General features: G+C 46.7%; 1 protein-coding gene across 1 annotated transcript; it reads right to left on the reverse strand.

Annotated features, from left to right (window-relative positions):
* Positions 1-1,680: 1,680 nt before the first annotated feature.
* On the reverse strand, positions 1,681-20,930 carry Mlec (malectin). Its single transcript, XM_004664123.2, has 5 exons — positions 20,525-20,930; positions 11,152-11,330; positions 9,921-10,097; positions 9,759-9,816; positions 1,681-6,816 (listed from the first exon to the last, which is right to left on the reverse strand). Exons 1-5 carry the CDS (start codon positions 20,748-20,750, stop codon positions 6,587-6,589), a joined length of 870 nt encoding a protein of 289 aa, XP_004664180.1. The 5' UTR covers positions 20,751-20,930; the 3' UTR covers positions 1,681-6,586.
* Positions 20,931-24,367: the final 3,437 nt, after the last annotated feature.

Genomic DNA, 24,367 nt, shown 5'->3' on the forward strand with positions numbered 1-24,367 from the left:
AGTTGGACGTGAGCACACAGGGACTGAACACTTGAGTCCGAGCTGGGGAGAAACCAGTTGGGGCAGGCCTCAAAGAAGGCGACACACAGACTTCAAGTGTAGCCAGTGAGGAAGACTAGGTCAAGATCCTGAGCCAAAAAGCAGTTTAAGTGGTGAGGAACAAACAAAACTAAGGCTCTTGGGCTTGCCAGTTCCTGAGCCCCTGTGCTCCACCCCCATTCTGCCTTGACCCTCACCACTGCTATAGCAAGAAGCTTTCCAGTAAGTGTGGGGAAATCTCCCATCTGCATCTGGAGGATGACTGGGGGCAGGGGAAGTGTTAAGAATGAAAGAAGGTCTGACATACATGGGCTCCAGCCAACTGGGAGCCTGATTTCCTTAGTGAGATTAAGATCTGGACCCACAGAGTGATCCAACCCAACCCCGGCATTTGGCCCAGGATCTTCTGTCAGATTTCCCTCCCTGCAACTCCCTAGAGCAGAGCCTCTTCAGGTCTCTCCCATTTGGCAGCTCACTCCTGAGATGCTACCTGAAATAGTAACAGCTACATCTGAATTAGTAAAGAACTCAAAATTCTGGGTGGGCTCAACCTAAGAAGGGCCTCGTGGCTTCTTTGGGTCCTAGGAATAGACACCACCAACACTGGCTTCATTCCTGTAGCGAAGCAGTGAGTTCTGCCCTTCACAGGACAACTGAGGAGGTAGATTACCCCCTCACACACACCCAACAAAATCAGCAGCCTCCTTGGAGAAACACAGCCACGTCACAAAGCATCCTGGAAAATGGACAGCAGTGTTGGGTGATGATTAAAATCAAGAGTCCTGGTTTAAAATCTCAGCTTTGCCTTTGCTTTGTGGCCTTGGGTAGGTCACTAACCCTCTTGAAGGGCAACGTCTAGCATGCAGGAGATTTAAAAAAGAGAGAACATCTGTTAAGTGCTTGGCACTGTGCCCACTCTATTTCAAGAGTTCACTAAAGGAGAGATAATTATTTTCACAGCCTTAAAGCATGGGCACTGATAGGTCTGGACTTTGGCCGGACCACTTACTGACCAGCCTGGAAGAAATTATTCAATTTTTGTTGAGCTTCTTGTTCTACAGCTATAAAACAGAGGTGATACACTTTTTTTTGGGGAAAAATCTTTGCTATTGTATTTCTCAATATTAACAACACACCAGGAAGAAGGAAGTGGAGAAAGACTCACGGCATAGCTTGTGCACAGGGATCCTAAGGGTACGGGGACAGTGAGGAGGGAGAGCTATAGATCCAGTGTGCCCACAGAACAGGAGTGAGGGCCTGGTATTCCAGCTAAAGCGGAAACAAAACAATTTTTTCTGAGTGTAATGTTGGTTGAAATGAGGACAACGCTTTACAGAATATCACCACGGCAAGAAGCAAAAGATATGTGGCTAAATGGTCTGCCGGTTCTTTTGTAATTTCCAATTCAGGAAGTGGCTTCTGAGATGAGGTATTTCTGTATGATTTTCAGCAGAGGCTGGCCTTGAACTCAAGATGAGCCTCCTTTTCTCAGCCTTTCAAGTGCTGGAAAAAGCATATGGCTCAATGAAAAACTACCAGCCTGGTCACAGAACTCTTCACAGCCAAGTGAATCTTCTGGGTCTCTCCCTTTTTCCACCAGCACCTCCTTGTAACAAGCTCAAATTCAATCTCAACACAGAGTGTCACTGCAAATTGTTTATTAAAACACAAAGCAATGGACAGTGAAAAACATCCTGATTTTTTACTTTTTGGTGGGAGTGGGGTGGGGCATGAGAGGGGTAGGGACAGATGGAGACAGCCTGGCAGTAAAGATGGCTCTATCCACCCCTACTGCTTCCCTGGCCAGCCAGGCACAAAGCCGCTCAAGTCCATCTCACTGTGCTGCTGTAATGCATGTTGTGGCTACAGACAAGGTCGGTGTGGCCTCTACAGGGAGAGAATGGGAGGCCAGAGTAAGAGCTACAAGGGCTACTAAGAACTTGACACTTTTCTCCAATACTTGATACCACACAAAGCAGCCAGGCTTAATTTGGAGGAGATCGGTTTCCTGACAAGCCCAATTGGGCCAATAATGACTGAAGAGACTGCCCTGATCTCAGAATGGGCAGCTGGTTCTAGCCTAGGAATTTCATGGAAAGGTAATGGAACTAATCCAGGGTCAAATTTCTTTTCATTCCCTGGATCATGACACACCAGGGAAGAGAAGAGTCAAGAATGTCTTTCCTGGTTTTGCCATTTCTCTCCCTGCCAATTCTCCCCTCCCACCTGGCACCTCAGCTCTCCCTTCCCGACAGTTGTCCTTTGAAAGGACGGGAAGCACACTTCAGTTTGTTGTTGTTTTTCCACATACTGAAATAAAGCACTGAAGCTCAAAATAGAGGTGAGAATGGAGTTCTGTTTCTCCTGATGGTATGTGCTCCCATCGCACAAGACTGCCTGGATGTGAGTGGTGCCAAGGCCCTCTTTGCCAACTCAAACAGGCACTACTACTCTTCCTGGCTGCCAGTGCGATCCTGGCTCCTTGTTTTTATACTCCTGAGAGGAGCAGTCCCAAGAGGTCCATCCCGCTCTTTTCCTGACAACCCAGCCAGTCCCCAATCATCTGCTTTTATCAAAATGATTTGGCCACCCAGAGCAAGCAAGACAAAGGCAGCGAGGGAAAGACAAACCAGACCAGCAACAAGCCGCTCATGTGCAGACGCTGCCCTCACTGGGCAGCAACTCCTGGTACCAACCTGGTCTTCTACCATAAGGGAATCAAGAATTCTTGTCCCAAGAGAAGTCCAAATACAGTACGATTCCCGGCTCTGATCTGTGAAGCTTACACATTAAGGCTTCTTTGCAATTTTCTTAGAGAGCTTTGATCCCTAATCCTGTCTTTCCCTAGAAGAGACAGATTGCTTCCAGGCCCTCTGAGAGCAGCAAGGTGTGTAAGGTTTGGCTTTCCTGCTCTCACTCCTCACACTTCTTCCTCGGGGCCACAGAGGGGCCGACAGGGCAAGGCCTCCTCACAGCTGTCTTTTCATTAGTCTCTCTCTCACTTGGGAAAGCTTGCCTGCTTTCCTAGGTCCTCTTAGAGAGCCATGAAAGACAATGTTATACGTTACCACAATGCCACTAAGGCTCCTCATGGCAAGAAGACACTTGAATTTTGTCAGAGTAGTCCAGCAAGGAGAGGGAGAAGGGATGGGGAAACAGCCCCACGGCAGGGACTGTATGAGCCCTGCCCACACCTGAATCTAGAGGGAATCCCACCCTGGCTCAGAGCAGGAGAGGAAAAGGCACTGTGCTGACCAGGATGGGTCCTTCCCTAGTTCCCAGGTGATTCATTCTTTTCCTGGGATTCTCGAGGTGAGCCGATTTCTAAGGAATGATATCTAAATACTCGGAAAAAGAAAACACTGTTGCTTTTTTCTGAAATTCTCAGCTCAGACTCTAGAAGCCAGGGCCAGGCCTTCCCAGGAGAGGCTACAGACAGTACAAAAAAGGGAGAAAAATTCCTTAAACAGAAGCTTCTCCAAAAACCAAAAGAAGTCAAACCATACTTTTAAAATTCAATCACTTTCCAGGCACCCAATGGGGGACACAAAGTTTAACTCACATGTTATAACATTTCATCACCAACCCTAATGTGACCCCAGGATCTTCTGGTCAGTAAGAACATGAGAACAAAGGTCTCACTTTCAAACAGCCTCCTGGGAGTCTGACACCACTGACACTTGAAGAGTTTTCTTTTCTCAGTAGCAGAGACCTTCCAGAAAAATGGATCCGACCTAGGGGCCATGGATTCCACAAATGGTTTCTTGGCACAATGTTTCAGGCACACCAATTGGTCTCTGACCCAAACAAACCTAAATCTGTAGCTTCTCAGCCCAGATGTCTTTGCTTGCTCCTCTCAGGAATTTTCAGAGCCACACTTCTGGCAAAGGAAAGTTCACCTCATCCCTGGCCAAATGGGATCAATAGGTTCTACACACCTGGGATTACAGACCGTATAGAAAACCTGGGTCTCTCCTCCCCATTTCCCTGGCATCACTCACACCCCGATCCCTGATCAGATTCCCTCAAGTGCAACCTTCAGTGGTTGTACTAGCTCATAACACAGATAAGGGAACAGTGCAAAAAGCAAAAGATGAACTGAGTAATTCTTGATAAACACAATACAAAAATAAAAATAAGGCGTGCCCCATCCCACCCCTTTAACCTAAACTTCATGTACCTATAGCCTATATCATCTTGGAGGCGCAAAAAGGAAAAAAAAAAAAAAAAGCTTTTCAAGTTCAGCATCATGTGCCAGCCCTCAGCAGCTCTTGCTAGCTGGGTGGGCTTGGCTCCAGGGGAGTCTACCCCAGCCCCCACCACACTCCTTCCCGCCTGTTTCCTCCCTTCCCTTTTAAGTGTTTATTAGCTACAGAAAGATGTTCCTTCCTTTTGGACACAACGAGAGGAAAGTACCCATCCCTATCCCTATCCCAGGGGGAAGGGGTGGACTTGGAAACAGAGGCAGAGCTGCTTGGCTTACAGTACCATTAGGAAATGGCCCCAGGAGTCAGGGTTTCCTTCTGAGACTCTGAGTCACTGAGAAGGCAGTATTCCTCCTTCTTTCTCAGAGATTCGCAAACAAGGCAAGATGAGGAGCTAGTCCTCCTTCATCCTGTTTCCTACATTGATGGCTGCCCATAGCTTTGGAAATTGTGATGAAACAAGAACCAAAGCCACCGTCAGAAGCCCAATTAGTCAGGATTTCCACTGCTGTAGGCAGGTGGTCCCCAAGTCCAAGGTTGCAGTACCATATTCTTCAGAAGCACTCCAGAAGTGCTCTGACTGCAGCCAGGGGCTACAGCCATCCAGCTGCCCAACTCAGTACCCTAGGACTGAGCCCAAGTCAGAGAGAAAATAAAGGGGTACAATTCTCAAATGACTAAGTGCTGGCCTGGAGAAATCATTAAAGCCAAAGCCAGGATATGAGTCCATGAGCTACTTTCTTTCTCACAAGAGCAAGTGTTCAAATATAGGGAGTTCCTAAAAATGTTAACTGATAAGGCAAACGTAAAATTAAACATAGATGGGCCTGCCCAAAAATTTTATACTGCTCCAGCCCAAGCTGAAGCTAAACCCTACTGTCTCCCACCTAGAAAAATCTTTTATTAGCTTGACTCTGGGTTGTCTCTAACTGTTGCCTTAACTGGGAAATGGATAGAGGTGGCCAAAAATAGGAGGAACAAAGAAGCTTCACTTCCTACAGAAATGTTTACAAGGAATTTAAGATAGACATTTAGGTGCTAAGGTTCGCTTCAGAGTTTCCAGGACTATGGCAGACTAAGAGTCTTCCAGTCTCAGCACACCAAGAACCTGACTGCTACTTGTATAGGTGGAAGGACAGAAGGGCTACTATTCAGATCAGTGAGAAACACAGCTGGGCTGGTACAGCCAGGCTAGTTCCTTAAGACAACTCTAGACATAAACCAGAACCAGCTGAACTGTGACACCAAGGACATGGGAATTAAATGAACATGAGATACCAGACATTCTAAACAGTGGTCAGTCACTTAGTAGGGCTCAAGTCTCTGAGGTTGCTCTTAAATTATGCTAGCATAAGCCTTTTCTAATCCAAAGACCAGAAGAGACTTTTTAAGGTCAAGTGTTCTGTTGCTGTAGGCTGAAAAGCTTCCCTGTCCCTAGCAGCAAGACCCTACAAAGGGGCCAGTACAGAACTGCCGGTTCAGGTCCTCCTGGCTGCTGGCTCAGAGATCCAGGAAGGGAGTACCAACAAGGTAAGGTGGAGAGGATAAGACACTCAAGTAAAGAGAAAATAGAACCCCAATTCCTTGTCTCCTTCCCTTTTTGACAATAACTTACTAGGATGGTTGAGAGTTGAGATTTCAAATGAGCCAGATTAGGAAAAAAAATCAAAAAGAAATCAAGTCCCCAACAGGCACTAAACTCAAAATGATTTGCTGTGGTAACAAGTCAGAGGCAATTTGAGAATGTGACTTACACTATCGTCTTGGATACCAGACAGTCCTCTAACTGGCACATGTCAGGGAGACAAGCAATAACAAATCTCAAATACTTGAGGTGAAACCATCATTGGATCAATCCACAAAGGCTTCCGAGCAAGGAAGCACCAACTTTTCTTTCTTTAAAACTCATCTAGATAAAACTTCAGAACGTACCCAATTCCCAGGGCTGGTCTTCTCAGTTAATATTTTCCTGTTGTTTATTTATAACCTCAAAAAAGGAACCATGACTGCTCTGAGTTCAGAGTCCTTTCCACTAGGTATACGAAAGGATCCTTGGAAAGGAAGAATCCATTTACTCTTAAGTACCCTGAAGAGCAGAGAGACAGCTGGGGGCCAGTCACAAAGAGAGGAGTAGGACTGAAGCAGGTCTGGGACCAGTAGTGGGTTAGGGCTGCTCTCCACTCATTCTGCCTCTTTTACTCTCCTTTAATTTATGTGTGTGGGGTTTTTGTTTAGTTTTGTTTTTCATTTTGTAATCACTGTGAAAAATACAGAAACCGAAGCATGGTATGGTTTCTTTCCCACTCCCCTCCCTCCATCATGCTTAGGCTGGTCATTTGTTCTCACAAGCGGCACAGGCAGAAGAGAGTTGGAATGAAGACTCCAAAGGCCACCAGGATGGGAAACATGAGGCTGCTGTTGTCCGAGGCATAGGGGTTAGGTGTGCGAGGGCCTGACTGCACCCTGTTCTTATTGGCCTGTCTTTTGAGATTAGACCCCTCATCATATTCTTCTTCCTCCTCCTCCTCTTCTTTCTTCTCCAATCCTGGGTGAGGCTGCAGCTTTGGTACATCTAATAGAAGAAAGAAGATACCTATTAAGACCCACTACATATAAGTGAGGTCATTAAGAACATCAAATAAGGGCTGTAGAGATGGCTTAGCAGTTAAGTTGCTTGCACGCAGAACCTAACAACCCAAGTTCAGAGCCAGATGCACAAAGTGGCACATGCATCTGGAATCCATTTGCTAGAGGCCCTGGTGGGCCCATTCTCTTTGCCTGTTTCTCTTCTACCTCTCTGCTTGCAAATAAAAATTATTAAAAATAAAAATTAACGGGCTAGAGAGATGGCTCAGCGGTTAAGCACTTACCTGTGAAACCTAAGGGCCCTGGTTCGATTCCCCAGCACCCACATAAGACAGAGGCACAAGGTGGCACATGCATCTGGAGCTCGTTTGCAATGGCTGGAAGCCCTGGTGCACCCATTCTCTCTCTCTACCTCTTTCTCTCTCTCGTGTCATTCTCAAACAAATAAAATAAATAAACAATTAAAAAAAACTCAATTAGCCGGGCGTGGTGGCGCACGCCTTTAATCCCAGCACTCGGGAGGCAGAGGTAGGAGGATTGCCGCAAGTTCGAGGCCACCCTGAGACTACAGAGTTAATTCCAGGTCAGCCTGGACCAGAGTGAGACCCTACCTGGAAAAACCAAAAAAAAAAAAAAAAAAAAAAACTCAATTAAAAAAAAATTAACAAAAAGAGGGCTGGAGAAATGGCTTAGTTTTTAGGCACTTGCCTGCAAAACCTAAGGACCCAGGTTCAATTCCCCCAGACCCATGTAAGCCAGAGGTAGAAGGTGGCACATGCTTCTAGAGTTCATTTGCAGTGGCTGGAGGCCCTAGCATGCCCATTCTCTCTCTCTCATCTGTCTCAAATAATTAAAAAGTTACAAAAAAAAAAAACAGGAAATAAGCCACAATACACAATAAAAGACAGTCTTCTATCTATCTAACCAGGTCCACAGGGAGAAGCGGAAATAGCAAAAGTCTCTAACCTAAAGAACAGATCACCATGAACACTAATCTTGTTCAGATTTAACTAAAAACGTATTAAAGGGCCAGGCATGGTGGTGCACGCCTTTAATCTCAGCACTCAGGAGACAGAGGTAGGAGGATCACCATGAGTTTGAGGCCACTCTGAGGCTACAGAGTGAATTCCATGTCAGCCTGAGCTAGAGACCCCACCTCAAAAACAAAACAAAAAAAAAAGTATTAAAAGCCCTAACCACACAAAAGCTAGCCTACCTTCCTATCCTACTTCTTCAGAGCCCCAAGAAGTCCTGATTAGACAGAGACAATTAACCTCATACTCAAAACTTAACTTTCAAATCCTTTTTCCTCCCTTCTTCCTTTCTTTGTAGTTCACAGAGACTGACAAAGAGCTGACATCAAAGTTCTGGACTCTCAACACCACTGCCTCTGTCCTGGCCTTCTTCAGGAACTTCACCACAGAGCTATGTAGTGTAAGATTATCTTTCTAGATATCACATATCAGCATTTGGGAAATTAGGGCATCAAGACATGATGAAATCCTTAGTATCCTTTGTATTCAGTTCATAGTGGGAGGGCTGGGGACATGGTTCAGTGGTTAAATGCACTTCCATGCAAAGCCTGTTGGCCCAGGTTCGATTCCCCAGTACCCACTTAAAGCACAAAGTTTTATTTGCAATGGCAAGAGGCTCTGGCATGCCCACATTCTCTCCCTCTCTCTGTCAAATGAATAAAAATATTTTTTAAGAAAGGGACATAGTGGGAAGGGTTGGAAAGATGGCTCAGCAGTGAAAGGTGCTTGCATGCAAAGCCTGTTGGCCCAGGTTTGGCTCCCCAGCACCCACTTAAAGCCAGATGCAAAGTGGCGCATGTACCTGATGTTTGTTTGCAGTGGTAAGAGATTCTAGTGTACACACACACACACACACACACACACACACACACACACAGATATATAAATAGAAAAGGTGGGGAAAAGGCACAGAAGGAAACAGGGGCAAAATGCCAGTCAGGTCTGAGCTTTCTCTGAAAATATCATCCTGCAAAGTTGGTACCCAGGATAATATAAATCTAACTCCTGAACAAGAAATACAGCCCAAGGCTGGATTCCAAGATGACAAAGAAGACAGCAATAAACCTTTGTCCCAATGTAGTCCAGCAAGACCTACCAAAACCCAAAGGGACAACTCTATCTTTTAGGAAACAGATGTCTTAAAAAATGGATGGAACAAGGGCATGTTTCAGGTAATTCCAAATGACTAAAAAAAGATCACCCACACAGAAACATTTGTTAGTCCCAAACCATAGACAAGTTAAAGGAACTTGTCAACAACCATAGTTGATTAAATGGTAGCAAGATATGAAGACAGAGCTTATTTCAAAGCTTGTAGCTAGTACTAACTATGTAACCCTTTGTCCTCATCCACCTGACTGAATTCCCTATAATTTGGCTTCAAATGTTTCCATAATAATGATCAGCTTAATTATCTCTCAAGGGTTTCCCCAGCCACTATCCTTCAGCATATCAAAAAACAGCAGTGCATGGGCTGGAGAGATGGCTTAGCAGTTAAGCACTTGCCTGTGAAGCCTAAGGGAGCAGTAACCAGGAGGGCCTAAAAACAATCAGTCAGAGCCGGGCATGGTGGCCCATGCCTTTAATCACTTAGAAAGGAGAGGTAGGAAGATCGCCGTAAGTTTGAGGCCACCCTGAGATCACATAGTGAATTTCAGGTCAGCCTGGGCTACAGCGAAACCCTACCTCGGAAAAAAAAAAAAAGGAAAAAAAAAAAGAACCCCGGTTGGGAGACTCGATTCCCCAGGACCCACGTTAGCATGATGCACTAGGGGCACATGCATCTGGAGTTCATTTGCCCTGGTGTGCCCATTCTTCCTCTCTCTCTTTCTCTGTCACTCTCAAATAAATAAATAAAAATAAACAAAAAACAGCAGTGCAAAGCACAACTTACCGTCTACTGTCCCAGCCATGATGTAGAGTGCACAGACCTTGGGATTATCATAGTACCCCTAAGAAACAGGAAAGAGCAGTCAGCCCCATATGGCAGCCAACATCCTCCCTTCACCCACTCTGCTTGGTCTTCCTTAGATGAGATGCACAATAGGAGTTTTACCTTGACAAACTCAATGTAGAGCTTTCCTGTGAAGGTGGACACTTCCCCCTGGACACTCAGCTTCCCCTTTCTGATACTCATGGGTATGATTTCATCATGAGCTGTGCTGTGCCCAACGCGATCAAAGATATCCAAGTCCTTTACAACAACATGGCCATTTAATCGGACATCAAATACCTTCCAAAATTAGAGAAGGAGACAATGTCAAAACCATCAGCCTCACACCCCTTCAAAGAATCAGACATCAAGCGCAAAACTAACTCTGGATATACTCCAGGGTGACTAGAGTCCTTTACCTGAGCCTACTCAAAACCATGCTCTTTCGCTGCCAAGGAGGCTTCACACTGGCCTTAAGGAAGGAGGGTAAATGCAAAGGTCAGTGTGGAAAGCAGGCAGCCTAAACAGGGCAAGCTAAAACAAGGTCTAAAATCCTAGGAGGGGGCTGGAGAGATGGCTTAGCGGTTAAGCGCTTGAAGCCTAAGGACCCCGGTTCGAGGCTCGATTCTCCAGGTCCCACGTTAGCCAGACGCACAAGGGGGCGCACGCGTCTGGAGTTCGTTTGCAGTGGCTGGAGGCCCTAGTGCGCCCATTCTCTCTCTATCTTTCTCTTTCTCTTTCTGTCACTCTCAAATGTAAATAAAAATGAACAACAACAACAAAAAAAAACTTTTAAAATCCTAGGAGGGAGCAGTAACCAGGAGGGCCTAAAAACAGTCAGAGCCGGGCATGGTGGCCCATGCCTTTAATCACTTAGAAAGGAGAGGTAGGAAGATCGCCGTAAGTTTGAGGCCACCCTGAGATTACATAGTGAATTCCAGGTCAGCCTGGGCTATAGTGAAACCCTACCTCAAAAAAAAAAAAAAGAGAAATCGCCATGAGTTCAAGGCCACCCTGAGACTATGTGGTGAATTCCAGGTCAGCCTGGGCTACAGTGTGACTCTACCTCGAAAAAGGGGGAAGCAAAAAAAAGTCTGTTGCAAAGAATTAGGATTCTAATAATCAATGGCTTCCTACTCCACCCGCCCCCCAGGAATGTTGCTTTTTGTCTCCCACCTCAAAACAATTACAGCCACATGGGACATGGCTTCTCTAGGTGCAGGAGGCACACAAATTTCCTCAGAGCTCATTGTTCCTACCTTTTGCAAAGGCTTGTGCATGCTCTGGCCTCAGCACAGAACTGTCCAAGGAAACCATGAATCATTGGTCAGGCAGGGGACTGAGTATGCCTCACCTTCTGCTGGGACTGTGCAAAGTAGACCTCAGCAAATTTCAAAACCAGCACATAATCCCCCTCCTCCTTGATGGGTACTTCATAGCCAAAGGTCTCCTCATTGTACCGCTCTGTCTGATACAGGATCTGGTCCTCAGGGTTAGAACGCAGGATCGGCAGTTTCATGCCATAGTCTGAGGCTAAGGAGAAAAGACAAAGAAAGAGAAAGCACGTCAGAGGCAAAACATACAAGAGTAGAGCCCACAGAACTGCCAGGGGCATCTCCACAGCAATGCTCACTAAGAACTCTCCCAGCAAAAGGGGCCTTCTGCACTTGGATCCAAAGAGAGCTCACACAAAGGCAACAAGCAGACAGCTATTAGGAAATAGTAACACGAGAGAAACTAAGCACTAATCACCCCAGCAGCACCTATAACCGGCACAGAACCCTTCACCTTTTCAAGAGCACTTCCCTGACGGTCTGCAAGGGGAGAAGACGAGAACCAATCTGACTCAGTATGTGCAGGAAGTGCTGCGCCGGGCTGCAGGTGCTTGGTTCCCTAGGAAGGAGAGCTTGCTCAGAATCTAAACCAAGCAGGACTACCTGGGTAGTTAGGAAAGGCATTCATCATTGTCTGTACTACAGTAAGATACTAGCTATGCTTGTTTCTGAATTTTCATTCAAAAAGTTCTAAGGCTGGCACAGAGAACCGGGCTCATAAAAAGAAGGGCAATTCTCTCCAATTTCCTCAATGTAAGTACCTTACTTCACCCACACCCAGAAACCCCAACTCAACCAACTCTTGTGGTGCTCAGTTAACAACAAAAGAAAGTGTTAGCTCCAGCAGGGAGAGTACCTGGTGCATAGTTAGTAGCCTCTTGGTGAGATTTGCTAAACAAGCAAATGGCAAAGCAATCGTGCGCTGCCATTCTCACCATAAGGCTATAGCACCCTACAGGAACAAGAGGTTCCATTGTCACCTCTGGCTTAAGATGTCAAATCCTAAGGAGCCACCTTTCATATACCTCAGATTGGTAAGACAGCTGTGGAAAGGAAAACCTACCACCCCCAGCCTTCTAGACGAGCTATCTATGCATGTTCTTTCTTCCACACGGAGAACTAGGCTAGGAGGGTCTTTCCACAAATATCCCACCTTCCAGTCCCAAGAAATAAATATTCACGCATACCAAATTCACAATGAGGCTTTTCAGTGTTCATAAATCTACTTTTCAAACTACACGTCTCTTCTCCAACACAGACTTCAAGATTGGGTTGGGGAGATGGCTCAGTTAAAGGCACTTGTTTGCAAAGCCTGGACTCAATTCTCCAGAACCCATGTAAAGCATGCACAAAGTGACACACACATCTAGAATTCATTTGCTCAGGCAAGAGCCCTGGCACACTCATACTCACTCCCTTTCTCTCTCCTTAAATAGATTAAATATGTATGTGTACACACAGATATGTATACACACACATATACATTTTGTTTTGTTTTGTTTTTCAAGGTAGGGTCTCTCTGTAGCCCAAGCTGACCTGGAATTCACTATGTATTCTCAGAGTGGCCTCAAACTCACAGCAATCCTCCAACCTCTGCTTCCCAAGTGCTGGAATTAAAGGTGTGTGTCACCACACATGGCACATAAAAAAATTTTTTAAAGTAAGACTTCAAGACTGCTACCATGGTGACCGTGAAGACACGACACCTAGCTCTTTTGATACTTGCTTAAGATTATCTTTGGCCATACTGCCCCTGAACATGCCTAATCTCATGTGATAGATGCCTGAGAGCCATCATTCTCATAGCTATATCCTCTGAATCACCAAAATTTCAAGGAAGAGGACATGACAAAAGGCAAAATATTAACTAAGACTAAATGGCTGAGGTCAAGCCCTCAAAAAAATAAACATAACTGTTAACAGTTCCTGTAAGTGACATGAGCCATGAGATCAGATGGACTGATGAGACAATGGAACAGGAAACTCACTGTACTTTTGTCCTTTTTCTTCCTAGGTCTCCAAGACATCAAAGAAGCATGGTATTAAAAAGGATGTACTTAGCCGGGCGTGGTGGCGCACTCCAGAGGCAGAGGTAGGAGGAATGCCGTGAGTTCGAGGCCACCCTGAGACTACATAGTGAATTCCAGGAGAGAGCCTGAGCTAGAGTGAAACCCTACGTCAAAAAACCAAAAAACGGGGCTGGAGAGATGGCTTAGCGGTTAAGCGCTTGCCTGTGAAGCCTAAGGACCCCGGTTCGAGGCTTGGTTCCCCAGGTCCCACGTTAGCCAGATGCACAAGGGGGCACACGCATCTGGAGTTCGTTTGCAGAGGCTGGAAGCCCTGGCGCGCCCATTCTCTCTCTCTCCCTCTAACTGTCTTTCTCTCTGTGTCTGTCGCTCTCAAATAAATTTAAAAAAAAAAAAAAAAAGGATGTACTTCAAACATGTCCCAACTCTTCCCCAAGTTCAAAACTCTTAGGATACGTACCTATTCCAACTGAGCTCCTATGAGCTCCCTTCTCCCATGAGGCCTATAATCCTTATAAATTTGGAACACTACCTAGATTTCATTTACATACACACAGAAACTTTTGTACATATGTAGACAATCTTTTTCTTCCCTTGCAAAAGAAGTAAGAAATTGACAGTAATGTAACCTCTGAGTCTCCGTTCCACAGCAAAGAAAACTCAGCCATATGAACATTACTTAATAATCTTAGAATTAACTTTAAAATACTTTTCCTTTAGACCTCAAGTGACTATCCTAAAAGATATACCACATGAATAGTCCCAAGAGATGCAGTAGTACAAAGAAAAAGGATTTTTTTTCAGGGCTGGAGATAGCTTAGCAGTTAAGGCACTTGCCTGCAAAGCCAAAGGACCCAGATCTGATTCCCCAGGACCCACATAAGCCAGATGCACAAAGTGGCACACGTATCTGGCGTTTGTTTCTAGTGGCTGGAGGCCCTGGAGCATCCGTTCTCTCTCTGAAATAAATAAGTAAATAAAAATTTTTTTTGGAAAGGATTTTTTTTCAGCCAGGCATGATGGCACATGTCTTTAATCCCAACACTTGAAAGGCAGAGATAGGAGGATCACTGTGAGTTTTAGGCCTCACTACAGAGTGAATTTCAGGTCAGCCTGAACTAGAGTGAAACCCTACCTCAAAAAACCAAAAAAGAAATTTTTTTTCTTCCCTTATTAGCCTTTACACATTCACAGCTAAACAAATTTCTCTAAATACAATGAAATGTAGTCAGCATACTGGTGAATTGGCACAATATAACTCAGTTAACCAAAAAGGAAGGGGGTCAAAGGGCCTGCATTATGTCTGCTGCTTCTGGGATCTAGATGTAGACAACACAGCAGCCAGGCTCCTTGAGACAGTCAACACAGTTTCAGAACGGATTTCAGGCCTGCATTTGAATCCTGACTCTGCCACCTACTAAGTGATGCTCAACAAGGTATTTCCTCCTCTAGGCCTGTTTTCTCACCTATTAAAATGAGGCTATCACTCATGGGACTATAATGAGGATAAAAATACCTATAAAAATCTTAAGAGTTAGGCTGGAGGGATGGCTTAGCAGTTAAGGCATTTGCCTGCAAAGCCCAAGGACCCCGGTTCAATTCCCCAGGACCCACATAAGCCAAATGCACACGGGGGCACATGCATCTGGAGTTCATTTGCAGTGGCTGGAGGCCCTGGTGTGCCCATTCTCTCCCTCCCTCTCTCTCTGTCTCCCTCTTTCTCTCTCTCATATAAATACATAAATAAATAAAACATATTTTTTAAAAAAATCTTAAGGGTTACCTCACTCATATGGAAAAAGACACACAAAAGACAAACATGTGGGTATGCCAGCTGGGCAGGGATATGCACACAAGCAAGTACTAAATAAATACTTCTACTCACAGGGGAATGAGGTGGACTGAAAGGAAAAGACAAGAATAAAACAAACCTCAGTTGAGAAGCACACATGGAATCTAGAATATGAAGGAACCATATGAGACCACCACCAAAAAGTGCTTCTTTTTTTTTAAATTAATTTATTTCGGAGAGCAAGAGAGGGAAAGAGGCAGACACAGAAAGAGGGAGAAAGAGAGGGAGAGAGAGAATGGGCACACCAGGGCCTCCAGCACTGCAAACAAACTCCAGACACGTGTGCCACCTTGTGCAACTGGCTTATGTGGGTCCTAGGGAATGGAACCAAGGTCTTTTGGCTTTGCAGGCAAACACCTTAACTGCTAAGTCATCTCTCCAGCGACCCCCCCACCGAAAGTGCTTTTTGATGCCAGGCAACTTGCAATCCCAGCACTCAGGAGGCTAAAGCAGAATTCCTTCCTATTTAAGACCAGCATGGGCTACAGAGTAAGACCCTATTTCAAAAAACAAGCTCTTGGTGCTTCAACATTGCTTAACACCCCAACTCTAGGTCTCTTGACCTCTTCTTTATTCTTCTGAACCATTTCCTTCTTAAGTGAAGCTAGTTCCTGAAGAATTATTCTGAATGGGTTAAAACAAGGAACCCAGGGATTCAGTACTTAAGAAAGCCTCTAGAAGCAGCATGTTACAGCTGAGAGTACAGAGGTAGACTACTGGATGAATCCCATGCCCACAAGCAAAGCAGAAGCAACAGTGACTGGCTTTTCCCTTCCTTCTCCCTTATACTGTCTTCAAGCTCCTATTTCCAAGGCCAAGTTTTTCCTTAGTCACAAGGAATCCAAGAAAGGGTCTGCTTTAGGGCAACAGAATTAGTTCTATAACAGGCTGAGGTCCCCAGCTAGCATTTTTCACCTGTCTTATTCTTAACTCCAAGTAAAAGATCATCAAGTGAGGGGGAAAAAAAAAAAGTACTGCACACTACTCTGAACAGGAGTCTTCAGAGCCATGACAGAGATTTCTAAAACCACAGTAGTACTGGGAAGGCTCAGAGAAGTAAAGCAAGTTTGAAAAGGAAATAGCCTTCCCTAAAACCAAGCTAAGTTCTGTGCCCTTAAACTACGTAAGGTTTTTCTCTAGTCAGTCAAAATAACAACCAATCTGGAGGTGCAGGGAGTGGTGGCGCACGCTTTTAATCCTAGCACTCAGGAGGCAGAGGTAGGAAGATTGCCATGAGTTCAAGGCCACCCTGAAACTACATAAGTGAATTCCAGGTCAGCTGAGCTACAGTGCAAACCTACCTTGGAAAACCAAAAAATAAAAATAAACACCAATCTGGAATGGTGGAGGCTGCCTATAATCCCAGCATTCAGGAAGTGGAGGCAGGGTGATCAAAATTCAAGGTCAGGTTGGAGAGATGGCTGAGTAGTTAAGGAGCTTGCCTGCAAAGCCAAAAAACCGGGCTGGAGAGATGGCTTAGCGGTTAAGCGCTTGCCTGTGGTTCCCCAGGTCCCATGTTAGCCAGATGCACAAGGGGGCGCACGCGTCTGGAGTTCGTTTGCAGAGGCTGGAAGCCCTGCCGCGCCCATTCTCTCTCTCTCCCTTTGTCTTTCTCTCTGTGTCTGTCGCTCTCAAATAAATAAATTTAAAAAAAAAGCCAAAGAACCCAAGTTCAATTCCCCATGACCCATGTAAGCCAGATGCAAATTCCATGTGTCTAGAGTCCATTTGATGCAGCAGATGGAGGCTCTGGCACGCCTATTCTTTCTATCTGCCTCTTTCCCTCTCTCTTTCAAATAAACAAATAAATACAAATTTTAAAATTTAAGGCAGGGTGTGCCGGCACACACGCCTTTGATCCCAGCACTCCGGAGACAGGTAGGAGCATCACTGTGAGATCGAGACCACCCTGAGACTACATAGTGAATTCCAGGTCAGCCTGAGCTAGAGTGAAACTCTACCTCAAAAAACCAATAATAATAATAATTTAACAAAATAAAGTTAAAGATCATTCTCCAATACACAGTGAGATTAAGGCCAATCTGGACTACTGAGATCATTAAAAAATAAAAAAGAAGCTTTTGGAACCAGGTGTGGTGATGCACGCCTTTAATCTCAGCACTCGGGAGGCAGAGGTAGGAGGATCACTGTGAGTTCAAGGCCACCCTCAGACTACATAGTGAATTCCAGGTCAGCCTGGGGGCAAGAGTGAAACCCTACCTCCAAAAACCCAAGGAAGGAAAAAAAAAAAAAAGCTTTTGGAGCGTGGCAGTGACGGGAGATGCTGCTGACCCAGTAACAACTGCTAATGTGTTCCCTTCTTTCTCCATTTACTGTTGCAACAAATAAAGGATGTTTGCACCTTGAAAGAAAGAGAGAGAGAGAAAGAAAGAAAACAACCTGGAATGCACAGTATGTCTAGCCTCTTCGCTAGGTGACAGCCGTAGAAGCACTCTCCACAATGGTATTTCCATCTGCTGAACGGAGGCCCGCAGACTGAACTCACCTTTCCCAGGCGGTAAACACTAGCTGTCCTCAAGGCAGAAATGCAATTCAATAAACATTATGAAATGTCTTTGAAAGCTTAAGCCACCAGGTGCTCTGGGCCATTCAGTTACAAGAATGCTGAACTACAAAGAAATTGTAGAGCAGTAAGAAGTTCAAAAACAGGCCAAACCCTTATCAGGACTAACTTGGCAACACAAACCTGAATTCATCCAACATAAAATGAATTTTCCTCAGCATGCTGGGAACAATATCACAAGTGTGGGGGAAAAGAACTAAAGCATAAAGGCAAACTGCTCCTACTGTAATTAGCATAAATAGCCGAAGGAGGCCAGGGTCTCCAAATACCTGGCACACCCTTTTCCAAACACAGAAGAAAAAAGGCAGCATGAACAGCTGCACTTCCCTTGGTGAGGCTGACTCCTAAGCATAGAAGAAACGTGAAAGCTGACTCCTGGGTGAAAGCTTAAACATATCTGGGCCCTAGACCTGATGCCAGCAAAACGCTACTCTCTGGGACCTGGTAAGCTCAAGGTTGCAACAAGCAGATCTAAGCTACAGGTATTACCCTTGTCCCTTCTCCCCAGAATCCAACCCTTAGTACAGTGGATACTCAGGGGCAGCTTGGAGCAGGGAGCCTTTGTTTATACAAATGCCTTAAAGCTAGGGTCTGAAACAGAACTCCAATATGCATGAGGTTTGGCAGGGGTCATGTAATTTTACCTACTACAATAAACTCCTCCCAAGGAACTGCAGCCATGAGCCAGTAACCAAGGCCAGAGAGCCTAGCTGTCTGCTGACCAGGCCAAATTTGCCCGTACCAGCAAATTAACAGCAGGATTTCTGAATAAAGTCAGAACCTGAAAACTAAACTTGGATGGTCTTAGCCAGCTCTATCCTCGGGACAGAGGACCTAGGAGAATAATGAAGCCAATCAGTGTAAAGCCTGGTATCTGCTAAGTGAAAGAAACCAAATGCACACTACCTACCTTCACCATGGTTATCTGAAAGACAAAGTCCACCAACTGTCTAGTTTCCTCCAGGGTTCCTTCCTTCCTCTCTGCCCAGTCATGAAGAAAGAAGAACCGTCCAGATCAAAGATAGTAATGACCTGCTGTTACAATGTCTGGCTTTGGCTGCTACAAAACTGGAGCCCTGACTCAGCTATACCAGGCTACTGGGACCTACATGACAGGGCTGAACAAATTCCAGGACAAACACAGAACTTCAGAAAACTGAGCTGCAGAAATGGTTCAATGGTTAAAGCTGCTTCTTTGTAAAACCCAGGTTCAATTCCCCTGTACCCACCTAAAGCCAACTGCACAAAGTGGTGCAAGTGTATGAAGTTCAAAGCTGCTTCTTTGTAAAACCCAGGTTCAATTCCCCTGTACCCACCTACAGCCAACTGCACAAAGTGGTGCAAGTGTATGAAGTTCATTTACAGTGAGGGAGGGAAGATGACCAGCCAATACTGTCTCTCAATAATTTTTTTTTTTTAAAGAACTTCAGAGTCTGGCCTGATGGTGGACGCCTTTAATCCCAGCACTCGGGAGGCAGAGGTAGGAGGATTGTCATGAGTTCAAGGCCACCCAGAGATACATTATGAATTCCAGGCCAGCCTGGGCTACAGTGAAACCCTACCTTGAAAAAAAAAAAAAAAAACTTCAGGAACCTGCCCTGTTACTCAAAACCCTCATGTATGAAAGCAATCAACTCGTAATATAACTAAAATAACTCGTGAACTGCCGAACTGTGAAGACACTGAAACTAACTTGGAGGAACTAAGTTAAACCCTTTAGTAGGATCAAGTGCCAAATCCGTGTATCTTGGAAAAAGAAAGTCTAGTCTCCTGGTTGTCTGGAGTGGCATACTGCCGATTTGGCTGCCTCTGAATCCAGCATACAGCATAAATCTACTTTCGACATAAGGAGCAAAGAATTTCTTTCTCAAACCTGTTTTTCAACCCTTACAGAAGAAACAAAGAATCTAGAGCACAGTCTCCAAAGAGTGGTCTGGGGGTGACCTATATCAGGAGCCTGATGATCTGGGTCCCAGCAGGAAAGGAGGAGGAGTTTAGGTCTGGTGTAAGGATCAGGAGCTTGCATTTTTAACCACCTTGCCCTAACAGTTAACACATCTGCTGGGATCTGTGCAGTTAAGTCGCAATCGCTTTCCCCATAACCTGGAATCCTCCACCTCCTTAGGACCACCGGGGGAGGTTGCATGCATTCCGACATTCAGATCTAACACTGGCTGACCTAGTAGGACAAACTGTCAACCAGCCTCACGTGGGCAGGATGGCTTCAATATAACCACCCCATGGGTGGCTTCCACTTTTAAGCATACGAATTCCTCGCTCCGAGAGGGAAGGTAAGGTGGGGGAGGAGGAGGTGGGGGAAGGAAAAAGAGAGAAGCTACAATCAAACTTTCCTGGTTCATCTCGTTCAAAGATTCCTTGCTCTTCTCGTTAAGGATACAAGCCAGGCTCCTGGAGAAGGGGCAAGGAAAGCGACCCATTTCTGAGCAGGCAAGAATCTACCAGAAATTGACGCCATAGTAGACAGAACAGGGGAATCGATTGGCGCGCGCGCGCACACACACACACACACAGACACACACACACGAGGCCTCGAGGAGCCGGGCAGAAAAGGCCCTCCCGGTCATTAACTTTCCCAGCTTGAGTGGGATGAGAAAATGCTCAACGATGAGATCTAAATATAACTTCTCGTCTCTGTCTCACTGCCTCGATGGCTCTGGGTAGCTTCCATCCGTGGTAGGCCCTGGGCTCCGACCAGGTCCCAGTGGAAAGAACTGAACGGAGAAACTTCGCTCCGGAGACGTGGCCCCGGTGGTGGAGAAAGGGGCTCGGGTGGAGGGGGGCGGTCCGCAGGCATCGGCAGGCTGCATCCCCCCGCCCCACCCCCGAACACCGCAGGCCCCGGATCTCCCCTAGTCTGTCCGTCTGTCTGTCTCTCTCTCTCTCTCTCTGCTCGGCCGAGGGGGACTCACCTCGGCCCACCCGGCCTTCCAGAGGGTCCTTGCGGAAGTGGATCCCGTGCACGTCCACATGCGCCTCGCCGCCCGCGTTGACGGCCCAAATGACGCTCTCTGGCAACCCGGCCCCAACGGAACCGACCACGCCGAGTGCCTGATCCCGGAGCACCGGCGACAGCAGCAGCAACAGCAGTCGGAGAGACGCCACAACCGCTCCATGAACTGCCCCGGGTCCCAGCATGGCGGCCACCAACCGCGGGGACTGGGGAGGGAGAGAGGGAGGGAGACAGCCACCGGCCGACCCTCGTCCTCGGCCGGTAGCCAGGCCACCACGGACTCAGTCAAACAGCGCCACGGAACGCTCGGCCACAGCAGCCCGGGGACATGTCGCTCGCAGGCCTCCGCCTCCTCCTCCTCCTCCTCCTCCTCAGCCACGGGTGCCACCTCCCACCTCAGGAACAACCTACCCCGCCGCTCAGCCCCGCCCTCCCCAGGACATTTAGGCCAATCAGAGAAAGGCGCTCATGAATTACCCACCGCCCCCCGCGGGGTCCTGCCTTCCTATTGGCTATGAGCTTCTGGAGGGGGCGTGGCCACCATCAGGCTCCGGCCCAACCAGCGTGCACGAGAAAGGAGCGCGCGCGGAGGCAAGGGAGTTCGGTTGAAGCGGCGGTTCCATGCGGAAGTTGTGGGTGCAGCGCGCCCAGCCGCCCCGGAATCCCAATAGTCGACTAGGAAAGGTGGCCTGGGAGGAGGGGAGGAAGGTTTAGAGGAGGGCGCACTGACACGTCGCCAGCACTTCCGGTGCTCCCGATCCTCGGCCCCGGAGGGGGGCGTTCCTGTCTTTCCCGCCCCGCCCCCCTTGCTTCTCTTTATCCTCCCACCGAGGCGTTCAGCGCAAACTCTACGAAGACATGCAGCACGGCCAGTATGCCCACCTAAGACACTAAGCATTATGGTTTTCTTTTTCTTTTTCTCCGCCGTGCGAGACAGAGGACCCACCCACCCCTCGATGCCAGACGTGCCACATGGGCAGGTCGTCAGAGCACGAGTCCCACGAGGATAAGGTCCCGCCCCCTTCTGCCCACCCCCTCGGCGGGCTCGAGGCGCGTGTGTGGTACCGTCCAGGAGGCCGCCACCCAATCACGAAGCTCCAACGCAGCGGAAACGCGTGGCTTTTCAAGGAGGGGCTTCTCTAGGCTGCCCACGTTTCCATGGCGACAGCCTCTGGCCAGCCTGACGACCCCGGGAGCAGCTGGGAGGCGGGCATCCCTGGACGCCTAAGAGAGGAATCGCCAGGCGCTCATCACCAGTTTGTTGCCGCCGTGGCCTACCTGGCACTGGCATGACCACCCCCTGCCCCAACTCCCTCTGATCTTTGGATCTTCTACACCGACCCCTCCTTGCCCAAATTCCCATTGGGTTGTCGAAGACTCTTACTGCACCGCAAGTTTAAGACACAGTCAACACAAAAAAAAAAAAAAAAAAAAGCTGGGGCTGGAGAGATTGCTTAGCGGTTAAAGTCATTCTTGACTACATAGAGTTTGAGGCCACCCTAGGTCACATAAGACCCTGTCTGAAAAACACCAAAATAAATAAAGCATTGTTTGTTTATTGAAAATGCTTGAAAGCCAGTTACTTGAGTCATCTGGATTCTCTCTGAATTGCTAGCTGTAAACAAAACACATACGTAAGGCTTTTGTCCTTATCAGTAGGATTCACTATAATTAACCCAATCAGCTACAGACTGGTCACTTTAGTCTGTTTGCTTTAGAAAGGATAGATGAGAGGGTGTGCTGGCGCAGGGTTTAATCCCAGCACTTGGGAGGCAGAGATAGGTGGATCGCTGTGAGTTCCTAGACTACATAATGAATTTCAGGTCAGCCTGGGCTAGAGAGTGAGACCCTACCTCGAACAACAAAACAAAAAAAAGATATATGACAGCCAATCTTTGAAAGGTCAAAACACTTCCTTCGTGCTTTATAGATTATACTACAACTGTAGAAAATTGAGGCTCTGTGCCAATCTCAGTTTGCAGTCCCCTGAATCACAGACTGTTCTTTTGCATGCACAATACACTTTCAAGTTTTTAGCTTAATCTGGCTTTATTTATAACAATAGTGCCTGGCCCAAGCCAAGAAACTCTGAACTGCAAAGGTCTCTGGAGTTCTTGCCTTCTGCAACTTTTACCACAATACCCCCCCACACACACACACATATATTATACTGTAAAAAATTAGATTAATATATTTTTAAATATTTACTTATTAAAGAGAGAGGAAAAAATGGGTGCACCAGGGCCTCCTGCACTGCAAACAAATTCCAGACCTATGCACCAACTTGTGCATCTGTCTTACGTGGGTTCTGAGGTCCATAGGCTTCACAGGCAAACGCCTTAATGGCTAAGCCATCCCTCCAGCCCTTAAAAAAGGGATGGTTCATCGGTTAAGGCATTTGCCTACAAAGCCAAAGGACTCTGGTTCAACTCCCCAGGACCCATGTTAATCAGATGGACAAGGGGGTGCACGTGTCTGGAGTTGGTTTGCAAGGACTGGAGGCCCTGACGCACTTGTTCGTTCTCTCTCTCTTTGCTTCTTTCTCTGGCAAATAAATATATTATTTATTTATTTGAGAGAGAGAGAGAGAAAAAAAAAAGAGGAGAGATAGGCAAGTGCCTTAACCGCTAAGCCCCCTCTTTTTTTTTTTTTTTTTTTTTTGAGGTAGGGTCTCACTGTAGCCCAGGCTGACCTGGAATTCACTATGTAGTCTCAGAGTGGCCTCGAACTCACAGTGATCCTCCTATCTCTCCTGAGTACTGGGATTAAAGGCATGTGCCAACATGCCTGGCTTCCAGCCCTTTAAAAAATATATATTTATTTATTTATTTTAGAGAAAGAGAGAGAGAGAATGGACATGCAAGGGCTTCTAGCCACTGCAAATAAACTCCAGATGTGTGTGCCACCTTGTGCATCTGGCATACATGGGTACTGGGGAATCAAACCAAGGTCCTGAGGTTTGCAGGCAAGTGCCTTAACCATTAAGCAATCTTACCAGCCCTCTATACATTTTTGTTGCTGTTTGAGGTAAGGTCTCACTCTAGCCTATACTGACCTGTAATTCACTATGTAGTCCCAGGCTGGCCTTGAACTCACAGCAATCTTCCTACCTACCTCTGCCGCCCAAGCACTGGGATTAAAGGAAGTCAAATTTCACAGCTGAAGAAGTATCATGAGCAGGACTCGGATCTGAAAAGAGTGTAGAAGAGGGGTGGGGCAGGAGAGAAAAGGGTTAGGGTTGGGCTGGAGAAATGGCTTAGCAGTTAAGGTGCCTACCTCCAAAGTCAAAGGACCATGGTTCGATTCCCCAGGACCCACATAAGCCAGATGCACATGGTGGTGCATGCATCTGAAGGTTGTTTGCAGTGGCTGGAGACTCTGGTGCACCCATTCTCTCTCTCTCTTCTTTGCCCCTCTCTCTCATAAATAATTAAATATTTTTTAAAAAAGTGTTAGGGTCTCAGCGCCCAAAACAGACTAAAAGGCCTAACCCCAGAGCAGGGTTTTTCTCCTAAGGCACTGTCCTAGGGGGTTCCCAAATAGCCCTAGACCTCCTCTTAGGACTGGTCATTCAGAATGCAGAGCCAGGTGCCTTGAGAAAGCTGAGAAAAAGGGTCACTCTCCCATAAATGGCCCTGAGCCCAGGCCATTTCTCTGTGGACAGCGATGACTTTGGCCTCAAGCTCTCCCTGTTTTGTGCCTGCTGTCGACAGTCATTGTCATCTGAGAAACCCGAGAACACTGAGTAGCTGAGCTTCTCCCTCCTTCCGCTGAGGCTGGCTTTATGCAAAATTTTCTCCTC

This window comes from Jaculus jaculus, chromosome 13 (genome assembly GCF_020740685.1).
Source record: "Jaculus jaculus isolate mJacJac1 chromosome 13, mJacJac1.mat.Y.cur, whole genome shotgun sequence".
In the NCBI taxonomy this organism is placed as follows: domain Eukaryota; kingdom Metazoa; phylum Chordata; class Mammalia; order Rodentia; family Dipodidae; genus Jaculus; species Jaculus jaculus.